The sequence below is a fragment of the Mchenga conophoros genome, linkage group LG22 (assembly GCF_057382185.1).
Source record: "Mchenga conophoros isolate Kocher_MC1m ecotype Shallow Benthic linkage group LG22, M_conophoros_male_GT1.1, whole genome shotgun sequence".
In the NCBI taxonomy this organism is placed as follows: Eukaryota; Metazoa; Chordata; class Actinopteri; order Cichliformes; family Cichlidae; genus Mchenga; species Mchenga conophoros.
Window position 1 is genome coordinate 28,231,641 of NC_140546.1, and position 12,212 is coordinate 28,243,852.

Genomic DNA, 12,212 nt, shown 5'->3' on the forward strand with positions numbered 1-12,212 from the left:
ATGCAGCTCCCTTGCTCTGGAATGAATGACCTGGCTCGGAGACAGGCAGAGAGAAACTTGAATTAATGCCATTTCTTCCTGCATTATAATTCAAGTGAGATTCTTCACCCAGAGCTAGGGCCCAAAAACAGTCCAAAGAATCTTTGGCTGGTCAAACACACACATACAGATTAGTTCTCAGAAAGATCTTCAGTCAAAGGTGGAGCATACCGCGTCCCACCAAGGCCCGAGCTGGTCCCAGAGTTCACGTTATCATGTATCCCTGTAATTATTAACCCTCTGTCTGATTTCGTTTTTTCTTATCTCCACTCTCTGTCCCACAGGGCTACCAGCGATCAAACCACTTCATTGCCACTCAAGGTGAGTGTACGGCACGAAACCCAGCAGCAGTGTGTCACCGCTGGTATTTCAGATTGTTTGCAGCGCACTTTGCACAACAGCAGCCCAGCTGACAATATGAAAATGAGTTAGCTGAATTAATAATGTGTAAACAACAAGGAGCCCGTGTTGCATCACGTTCACATCTGGATTTCCACCACAAACAAGCCTTTTCCTCCATCTGTGAGAAACGCTCTCGGAGCAGCCGACTGTACCCGTCAGTCAGCCGACACTGTAAACTGCTGAGTGTCGCTGTGTCTGAAGTTCTGCTTCCGTCTCTCTCCTCCCTGCCATCTGCATGTGTGGCACAACATCTCTCTGATGTAGTTTTGATTCACTATATAGGCTGCATTTCCCAAGCGGCACACTCAGGCACACCCTCACTCAGAGCGAGACAGAATGAAAGAGAGACATGCACTGAGCGAGAGAGCAAGACGTTTTCTCTGTTCTCTGCCGACTCTGATCCTGTTTATTCACTGAATGTGTTTTTCACTCTGTAATCCCCCTCTGATTTCTTCCCATCTTTCACTTTGCTCTCAGTTCTGCCGCTTCTCAAAAGTAACCTCTGAAAATTTCTCTCCTTCTCTTTCTTTAACATTTTGCTCTTCGTGCACACACGGGCGCAGGCGGGAGGTGGAAGAGGTGCCAGTGTGACTTTCAAGTAGAAGTAAAAATTTACTTTGGGTTAAGATGTGGTTGAAAATCAGTTCACAAAATGAGAATGAATTGAAGAATGAGACAGAGGAGTTCCTTTATTTTGGAAATGAATGCTCCGTGCTCATTTCCTGTGTGTCCATTCACCCACTCTCCCTCCGTTCAAGTCTGCTCTACTGTCCTGCTGTAAAATCAAAGCTAAATGCCCCAAAATAAATCTTTTAAAACAACTATGAGTTTATTAAAACAGCTGGGCAGACCAATAAGCACCTTTACTTTAACACTTTCACTTTACAGATGCAAATATGCAGAGTTTTTCACTGCAATTCCCCTCACAGGGGCATCATGTCACAACAAAATCCCAGGAATTGCCAAATATAATCATAGCCAGTTCAGTGGGCTTTCCTTTTTTAAACCAAGTCAAATGTACAGCATCTCCAAAGTCACACATTTACCACTCCCTGTGCTGAATACGGGACAGTTCACATTTCACTGAATGTTGACCAGAAAATGAGATTTGTCGTGACTGCTGAAAAATGTGGAGCTACATGTTGTATTATTCTTAGAAAGAACTTTTTGTTCCAATGTAGAATTTTTGAAGACACTATAGAATAATATTAATAATCCTGATAAATGTACCCTAAAATTGGGCACTCCTATAGTGTTATAAATGTCTATAAGGCAGTAAATACACAGCTGTCTTTACGTAGCATTTTGGGAGCGATTTTGGACTCGGAAATATTTTCTGCTCTGAGTTTTCTGTTCAGTAGAAGGATGGTTCTGTCAGGACTGTTACAATCCTGACATGTTAACAAAAGGACATTTTCCACCAACTCCTGTTGATCCAGAGAATAGAGAGTAGTGATGTAATGAGGCAACTGTTGTTGTGATTTGGGACTGTACAAATAAAACTGAATTGAAATTGAATTAAATGTACTTTGGTACAGGATATTATCAAAACTCTGTCCCGCATAGATAAGGTTGTGTCGCCCTCTGCCTCATACACAGATCAGGACTCTCACTCTTACCTGTAACTGTTTCTGTGTCTTCACCTTGACTTGACTTACACTGCAGCTCTGCAAGTAGTGAGCCACAACAGATAAAACTAGTTTGTCGGAGCATCTTTGCAACACTGGTTTAACACATAACTGTTCTATCTTGTGGAAAAAAGCAGTAAAAAGAATAATCGAGCCATTTTTTCAAAAACATTATTAAGCTCAATTGAATCCATTAAACTATGATCAGCTCTTATTTGTTTCCCTGCTCTAACCTAACATGAGTTAATTTGACTTTCCAGTCTCGCACAAATATGATGCACTTTTAAAATTCTTTTTTTTTCTGTTGTCATTGATGGAGAAATAAAAAAATAGCTCCAAACTCTGTAGTTGATGCTCAAATTCAATTAATTAATTTAAAATGGAAAATAACTGATTATTCTCTGATATCCAGCCTTAGGTCTGACAACCTTAGACTTTATCTTTACCTCAGACTTTATCAGCGCTTTACATTGTAAGTTGTTAAATGCAACTTACAGCACAAAGCGAGACATATTTTTGTTGAGAAAATTACTTTTTGAATATATTAAATATAAGTTTAATGAAAACTAGCTGCTATAATTGCCTGTGTCACTATTAACTTAGTGGAACTAAGTTTAATCATGCATAACTTCAAGCAATAATTCAATTTAAATGGTTGTTATATAAAAATACAATTTCTTATTGTTTTTCTCTTCTCCTATAGAGTTGTGATGAAGGCATGAAGAAAGAAATTAGCGATAGACATCAACACTTTTTTTTTTAAGCAGGTCTTAAAGTTTTGTTTCCTGGACACTTTCAGCATCACTCAGTGGGGACTCAGTTCTGAAACACATTTGCTCTTTAATGATCAGAAGGTTGCTGCTTTATTTGCTGTTTGCTGAAAGTCTATTTTATCTCCGTTTTCAATTGCAGTCTAATATATTCATGAGTTTGGGTTCCTAAGTTACCATATATTTGATTTTTTGGAGATCTGAATCTATCTGAATTTCAGGAGCAGGACCACGCCTCCAAACACGCCCCTTCCGGTTCTTATCTATATATGACACCCCCCCTTACCCCCCTTATTCTACAAGCTGTTCGCTCTTGTTTTTGGGCCCTACCCTTCCTCCCCTTTATCAATTCATTCACTTCTCATTAGTACATAGGGAACTGCCGCCAGTCCCCTCCGAGGCCTTCCCCAAACCGCAGCTCAATTCATGTTTAAGCCTTTTTCTACTAAAAAAATGCCATCAACGATCATAATCAATTCATTAATATGTAGCTGAAATTATAAATAACACTATGGAAATAAGTTATAGTTGAGGAGGTAACAGCATTACTTTAGCTGTGAGACTCATGTACTGCAGAGCAGCGGTCCCCAACCCCCGGGCCTCGGACCGGTCCGTGAGTCGTTTGGTACCGGGCCGCGAGAGTTGAGGCTCAGGTGTGAAATGTATAGTTTTCAGGGTTTTTATCAGTTTTCAGCGTTATTTTGTTATCGTTTTTATCGTTTACTCGGTTTTCCTGGGTCTTTTCGGTACCGGTACTAGTTTTATTTTGTTGTATTTATCCGCGACACCTTAAAGGCCGGTCCGTGAAAATATTGCCGGGCATAAACCGGTCCGTGGCGCAAAAAAGGTTGGGGACCGCTGCTGTAGAGTGTACGTACAGTGACTCATCATTAAAGCTGCAATTTGCCCCTCACACTCTGCACACTCCTAGCATCATGCTGTGCATACGTGTGCCGTGAGCCCCGGGTGGTCAGCTGTGGCGATGTGTTGGGTTTGATTTGTTGTATCTTAGATGAGTCGTAAGACAGCTGAGCTCTTGCAGCAGGTGCTTTGGGCTAGCTCTCTATTATGTCCAGGGGAGCGGGAGGAGACGGGTGATAGGAGAGGCAGACAGGGAGGAGAAATGCTAAGTGTACTCCACAAACTCCGGTCCACAGGGGCAGTAAGTTATGCCGTGCATACAGATTTACCCAGCTGCTGGGATCAAACATGATCCATCTCTCGCCTGACTGTCCCCTCCCTCTGGTGATGTATTAGTGCGCTTCTCCTACTGCTGAAAAATTATCATCTCGCATATCTAATACACATAAAATAAGACTGCAGCAATCGCTAACAGGGGGGCGAGCCATGAATAACCCGTAAGGAGGAGGAAAAACAGTGGTTAAAGTAGCTGCCCACGTGCGCACTTTAAAACGTACTCAGGCTGGAGCTGACTCACCTTGGGTTGACTGGAATCAATACAGACCAGTACACGGCTGTTACGAAAGCCAGAGCTCTTGTCATGCTCTGATTTTAACAGGCAAGTAACGCTGTTCCTCCTCCTGTTGTCTTTGCATGTTTGCCCTGGGGCATGTAGTCAAAGGCATGCTTTTTGATTCCACAACTGTGCAAATAAAAGCTGTGAAAACAAGCACTGCTTTATATCTCTTTCTATTTATTTATTTATTTATCTATCTGTTGAAACACAAAGCCTCAGAAACCCTGTATTGCCTTTCTCATTTAATTTTTACACAAATTAGAGTTATTAAAAAAAAAGAAAAACACCTGAAGCTCTCTGCCCTCTCTCTTCCTTTGGCAGGACAGACTTTTGAAGTGCCTTTTTGGTAGCCAGTGTGTACAAGCATTCATTGTTTCAGCTCTTTCAGATATAAACTTTAAGGGTCACTGGACTTCTTGAAGTTTGTGGAAAAAACTTCACTGTGTTCCTTGAACTCTACCTCAGCAGTTTCTCCACTATGTGAGGGGCACATTGCTCTGCTGGGAGGGTTCTGCTGCCGACAAGTCATTGATCCAGGGGGTGGAGCTCAGGTGGGAGGGTTGTATGGAATTATGCTTGCAGGAATACCAGGACCCAAGGCTTCCAACCAGAACATTGCATTCTAAGCAAGCGATTAAGTGATCAATGTTTTTTCACATCACACACTGTTGTTTCTCACACAGTTGACTTTTAAACAGTCAGGCTGCTCTTTTTAATCTCAGTGTCAGGACATGAAACTACCTGACATATCTACGTTTGGAGATCACAGTCAAAGGGGAATATTTGAATTCGTTTGCAGGAGTTTATTAAAAGGATTTGGAGGCTTAATCAATATGACCATTACAGAAAGTTAATTTCTGACCACCCGCACGTACAGTGCATCTATATTTCTATTTCCCAGTAAATCTGTGAATCTGCTGAGACAAACACTGGTGAACTGTGGCCAGTGAGTTTGCACGGACAGACTGGAAGGTCAGATAAGATAAGATATTAGAGAAGATAAAATAATATAAGATAAACCTTTGTTAGTCCCACACGTGGGAAATTTGTTTGGCCACGGCAGAAAGTGGGTAGTACAAAGTTAAGAGCATCACACACAATCTTGAAGTCCATTATCATATGTGCCTCAGTGGAAGTTTTTGTGTTAGTCCCAGCTTTGAGAGGATTTTTTTTCACCTCGTGTGTGCTTGTTCTTTCCTACATATATCTCAAGATTTGAATAATATGTACTTAATATGTATGTACACATATTACAGCTTAATAATATGTATACAGCTGACACAGATAATCGTAACGAGACAGGGCAGGAGCAACACAACATGACGCATACTGACGGGAGACTGTCAAAGTAAAACAGGAAGTACACAGAGGCGCAGACAGGAGGAGAGAGGGAGCACGGGGAGAGCACAGACATAACGGGCTGGGGGAAAACATGGAATAAAACACGGGGGAAACGAGGGCTCACAGATACACAGAGGGGCACACAGGGGGTAAAAGTCACAAGGGGAAGTCAAATAAGGAACAAAATACAAATATACATGAAACTAAGAATGCTGGGCCAACATGGCCCAGGATCATGACAACTTTATCAAGGAAATAATTGCATTTTAAGGGTATTTCCGGTAGCTTTTTTTTAAAAAATGTATTTGCTGCTTTAAAGAGAATTTCAAGCAGTGTGTAGTTTGTGGTTTTTTTGTTAACCGCTGCCAAAGTGTGGCCCACTCATGTTTTGTAACATTTTCTGGACAGCAGTGAAGCTCCATGCAAAGAGGACTAAGATGTGTAAGAATCTGATTATGCAGTCATAGCTTAGTAGTAGTGACTCTTCATTTCGTACAGAAAATGTCAAATATCATCAGCCTGATGATTTAAGTGTCTGTGAGGTTCAGTTGTGATCTCGGGCCCAGATTTACACAGGAAAAATTACTATGTGGATGTTTTTGCATACAAAGACATTTAGAGCAGTTACATGAAAGAAGATGATATTTCTGTTAGACAAACTGTGTGGGCTGAAATGAATCCATACTTCGTTCGCTGAAATACATGTAGTGCGTTTGGCAGAGAAGTCAGTATGAAGGAGGACCTTGTGATATTATTAACACAACAGTGTAATGAAATCAATGAAAGTGTCATCTTCTCCTGGAAGCTGTGATTTGTGTCAGCCACTGGTGCCTGGGAAAGGCAACACAGAAGCTTATTTGCACAATGGCGGAGGATTTGTGGGTGTATTGAAATGACATTTCTCCGTAGTATTAGAACAGAGAGCGGGCAATAGTTCAAGAATGACACATTGTTACTCTATTCCCTGGCATGGATTACACACTGCCTGTACATTGATGGTTATTGCTGCTATTTTCTCTGACTTATTATCATCTCTCTTCCTTCCATATCGTCCTCTCTCCTTCTGTAACTTCTCTTCCTCTTCCTCCCTGTTTCCACTCTTCCACTTGTAACTCTGTTGTGTATCTCCTCCTCCACAGGCCCCAAGCAAGAGATGATCTACGATTTCTGGCGGATGGTTTGGCAGGAGAACTGCTTCAGCATTGTCATGATCACCAAGCTGGTGGAGGTGGGCAGGGTAGGTTTCCCTCGCCTTTGTCCTGTGACCTCTTTAGCCGCCTGTGAAGATGAATGGAGAGATGGATTCTGAAGTTCCCTTTATCAGGGGCCTATATATTAGAAGAGCTGCTCCACTCTGTTTTTGTGGGAGGAAATGGCAGCAGCTGTCTGATCATGAGGGATCACCTTTTACTTTGGTGGCTGTGGTCCAAGGTCAGAGCTTTGAATTTGATGAAGGCCTATGGTGAAGTACTGGAATACAGTAGACGCTTATACTCTTCCTATCTGCTGAATGCAGAAAGCTACAGTTTGTACTCAAAATGTATACAAAAGCAACTGTACAATTCCTAAAATATCATAACTAAGAAATATACCTCAGTTAGGGAAGCATTATTGGTAGTGAACAGAAAAGGGCATACTGTTGGGATACCACAAACTGTTATACTACAGTCACACCAGCAAAAACAGCCCACAACACAACCAAACTTACTGCAAAATGTTTGCAGTGATCTCTTTGCCTTTGAAACGGTTCCTCGGGCACATGATCTACATCTTCAGAGCAGCTTTGGTGCATGAGGACATGTCGGTTTGCAGTTGAATGAGAACAAATTGCTGATTACATGCAATTTGGTTTGTTGTAATACAACAGTGAACTGTAATAATTTGGCATCTGTTGCAAACATGTTGCAATCTACACAGAAATTCACATTAACTGTATACATTCAGAAGCTCATACAGTTGAGAGAGAACTTCAGAAACTCTTCCACAAAGAATGACACACTTGCTGCAGGACAACTGCAAAATGGCATAAGTGCAGACAGTTGCTCCACAACTTTGCCTTTATATAGGAATGCGACCAGAATACAAACAGCTGGCAACCAGTTAAGTTGAGTCCCCAATTTTAATGTTGCAGTGATCAGCAGAGACTGGCTCAGACTGGTTTGTCTGATTTTATAAATTAGAAGGCAGTCCAAGTGGCACTGCAAGTAGCACTGTCACTCACCTTGCAATCGAAAGTGGTTACCCAGAAGTTGAGGGTGCCGCATGCTCAGGCTTTGGGCAACCGTTTGGTCACAGAAATTACTTGCAATTGTTTGCTGAATGTGAAAAAAATCAATGCAATTTCTGGGCAGCAATTTGTCCCTAATTGCAGGGAGGTAGCCATCCCATTTTTACTCTCATGTGACTGAGCTTTTAGGTAGTTTTCTAAGTAGTTTCTTGGGTTGCTCTAATGAAACCTAAGAAATATCTTAACCAGTAAAGTAATTGACTGTTTGCGGTTGTTAAATATTTTGTGTGTAACTATTTTATATTAATATGTATTTCACCCTAAATATGATTGAGTCTGTAGCAAATCTTACTATGCTTAGTTAAAACGAACATTTAGATTGACATTGCTTTAGTGTAATGTTTTACTTCAGTACATAGTAAACAAAAATCTTGTGTCAGCTCAGGTTAGTGATCGTATTTAAGTTTTCATTTTTTCTTAACTTTACAGTCTCTGGATTCTAAATTAGCTAGCAAGTTTTGTTAGTTAAATTAGCTGTGTTTAGTAATGTGTACATTTCAATAGACTGTTGGCATGACAGATTACTGGAAATAATGCTTTGAATCATGAAAATAAATGAAAGGCCTGCACCTCACAATCTTCTCCACAGATTGCTTCTCACTCATTTTAAACTGCAATACATTTCAAGCAGGCTTTTAGAATAGAAGTTACAGTTTAGCAGTTGTTTCCCTTCCAGAAGCATAAATGAAACATAAAGCATGGAACGGCATCTCTTTTTGTGAAATTCAAATAACTTTCCAATCACACGTCGAAGCAAGTGTCGGCCAGGGTCACATATTAACAGGGACAAAAAAATATAAAAGCCTGAACTGTGAAATAATTAATCAATTTTAAATTTCTTTTATGAAACCTTCTGTCAATTAAAAGAATTAAGAAATATAAATGTGATTTTTATTTTAAGAACTTGTTCTACATCCAGCACTTTTGTACAATTCAAAATACATTGTGCTTAGAGCAGGGCGATATGGCCAAAAATATTTATCACGATATATATTTGAAAATTTGCGATAACGATATAACCGACGATATAATTGATGCGAGACAAAATACAACTCCACAACATTACTAGCGCAAAAAGACAACCTTCCATTTATTTTCACTTAAACAAGAAGCTGGTTTTTATGTACATTAAAGCTTTATAAAAATGTAACAGTGCAAATGCAAATTCCTTGCTGAAAGTTTAACCAAAAGGCATTTCCAGTAGAAATGGGCTGACATATCCTGAGCATAACCATGTATAATATCCACTGAAGTTAAAAAGAGGTGCTTTGCAACATTAAACTGCAGTGTGCAGTACGCATTTTTCGGACCATAAGGTGCACGGGATTATAAGGCACATTAAGCGAAACAAAGCAGTCAGATAAATCAAACTTTATTAAACTCATTCTTCTTGCTTCCTCCACTTCTGTACCATTGATTCATTAATGTTGAATTCTCTGGCAGCTGCTCTATTCCCATGTTGTTGCAGTATATTAATAACTAACCTCGTATTGTGGATGGATTATCTCAGTTTTTCTCCTGACTGAAGTTTGGTCCGTTTACAGTATCCTGCCATGCGATTGCATTTGTCTCTAACCATGAAGAACCTTCACGTTAACTTTTATAAGTGGAAAAGTGTTAGTGTTCGTCCTCCAGCTTCACTGTTTATGTTATGCTAACATAGCTGTGTCGCTAGCGATCACGTAGCACATCATTATATACCAGCTAGCCCAATTTCAGTAACCCTACAAACGTCACTGCTGTTTAGTTTCCTGTCTTCATTTATGTTGGAAGTGATAGCAGAGCTGTACGTTTGAATTTTTTCAGAAATCTCTCCGTCAGAACATGCAATATCATGCTTAGGTAACTAGCGAAACTAGCGAGCTAACTTCTGCTAGCTTCCTGCTAACTTCTAACTCCGTTAAATGTAATACATTTTGTTTTCATGGATGCCTGGAAGTTAAACTTTATAGTTACACCTGGTAAAGCAGCAATGCTGATCGTTTTATTAAAGATGAAAGAATTTAGACAGTTTTTAATTCTAAGTGATGCTGCAGTGTTGTTTGACCTGAAACATACGGAGTTTAGGACCCAGATTACTCCCAGATTTAAGAGCATCTTAGTCCGACAAATACGACAATAACAACGGCCGCTTGCATGTTCTGCAAAAAAATGTGCTTTGTTGTGTATCTGACGGACAAACACCAAACCAGTTCCACATCACTGAAGTTGCACCATTTTTACAAACCAATTCTGGTTCATCTGTTTCACTCAACAATCGGCCATGTGCGTATGAAAACAAAGGCACTGCGCATGCGCGTTTTACTCCCATTCTATCGCGATATTTCATTTTCCTATCGTTGCCTAACATTATACCGGTATTACCGTGAACGGTATAATATGGCCCAGCCCTAATTGTGCTATTTATTTAGTGTTTTTTTAAGAAATAAAATCACATTGATGATGTAGAGGGCAACGCCCCCATCGGTCACAGCAGATGGCCGCCCCTGTCTTTCCTGATTCTGCTGGAGGTTTCTTCCTGTAAGAACGGAGGTTTTTCTTCCCACTTTCGCCAAGTGTTCATTCATAGAGGACGTCGTCTGATTATTAAGATTTTCACTGTCACTGTAGCTTCCTTACCTTATGATATAAAGCACTGTGACGTGATTATAACTGAGCTGAGCTGAATTAATACCTGGTTATATTAATTCAGCCATACATTAACTGTATTTAACCTGTAACTGAACTTTCTTTGTTCAGATGAAGTGCTGTAAGTATTGGCCCGATGACACAGAGCTCTACGGTGACATCAAGATAACACTGCTGAAGACTGAAACACTTGCAGAGTACACTGTGCGCACCTTTGCCATGGAGAGGGTGAGTCATACTCTTGCATTATTTTTATATCAAACCTGTGAGCGTGGCCGGTGTGCGTCATTTGTACCCAGCAGCTCAGCTCTCATGTCTTTTTTATTTCAGCTATTTCACTTCTTATAATCATCACTTCACATTACACCTGACTCATTGTTTGTTTTAGAGAGGTTACCCTGCCAAACACGAAGTGTGCCAGTTCCACTTCACCTCTTGGCCTGAGCACGGCGTGCCGTACCACGCTACGGGCCTGTTGGCTTTCCTGCGCCGGGTCAAGGCCTCGACTCCTCCTGATGCTGGACCTGTGGTGGTCCACTGCAGGTAACATCCCTTCTGTCCTGATAATAAGCAAATTGCCTAACAGATATGGTGGCTGTAAATACTCCCTCCTATAAATACGCCATGTTCAACATGTTCCAGTGCGCTTAGATAGCACTTAGCACTGCGTTTTTTTAGCTTCAGTTTGTGTTTTTCTGCATTTCTCAAAATAACTGTCAGCTTCTCTGTTCTCTGTTCTGTGTTTGTGTTGTGGAGAGCACAAAAGTGTTGATAAAATAAAATGCTTCACACATACCCAGAAAACATTCACAAAGACGCAGGTGGTAGGATTTTTCACAACGGGCAAGGACAGCGTCTGGCTTTTCAGGGAAGAATTTTTTTAAGCTGTCTGTTGACTAATAATTGTTATTAGACCTGCAGCAGAAGCTTTTGCTCACAGATTTCTTTTTGATCCATTTGGGCATTTTTTTCAACATAGAAAATATAGAAAGAAATATAGAACAAGTTTTCATGCTACAATCACGATTAACTTACTTCTACTGTAGAGAAATTGCTAATGTAACACTGCCAACAGTTTGTTAGGGCTGCTGTGAAAGCTGTGAATTGAACTCTGGTGCATTCTAAGGAGCTTGGAAAGAAAAGCGTCTGTATCCCAGACGCTTTTCTTTCCAAGCTCCTTAGACTACGATGACCTGGATGACTGAGAACCTTCACAGACAACTCTGGTGCATCTTATAATAAGCCATCTGTATAAGTGACATAGCTTCTGTTCGTGCAAATCATTTGGTAACTATGGTAACACCCTGTCAGCTTATTAAGTCCATTAGAGAACTTGACAACAGCAAACCTGTGCCAACACTTCACAGCGAAACCAAGTTTGAAAATGCATTTATTTCATTCTGTCTCTACCTCTTTGTCATAACATACAATGATGTGCAGGATAACTGTTCCTACAGCCTTCACTTTAAAGTGGAGCATGACTTGCTGTGCTCCAGTGAAATTTATTTTATTTCAACACCTGGGATCCCTAAAGTGCTTAAGATGCTGGATGAAAGTCAAAAAAATGTCATATGAATCAATTAAATGCCAGTTTGAGTAACAAACAGCTTTACAACAAACAAGTCTGAATGCAAAAATCC

The 12,212-nt window shown here is 40.5% G+C and overlaps 1 protein-coding gene across 6 annotated transcripts in view; it reads left to right on the plus strand.

The window, feature by feature from the left end:
• Positions 1–12,212, plus strand: part of LOC146549654 (receptor-type tyrosine-protein phosphatase U-like) — a 260,100-nt gene that overhangs the window by 223,507 nt on the left and 24,381 nt on the right. For all 6 annotated transcript variants that reach the window (XM_085262642.1, XM_085262637.1, XM_085262638.1 and 3 more), the window contains 4 exons: positions 324–360; positions 6,797–6,894; positions 10,684–10,800; positions 10,961–11,115. In XM_085262642.1, the coding sequence (XP_085118768.1) occupies positions 324–360; positions 6,797–6,894; positions 10,684–10,800; positions 10,961–11,115 (407 nt within the window). The remainder of the gene's footprint in view (positions 1–323; positions 361–6,796; positions 6,895–10,683; positions 10,801–10,960; positions 11,116–12,212) is intronic.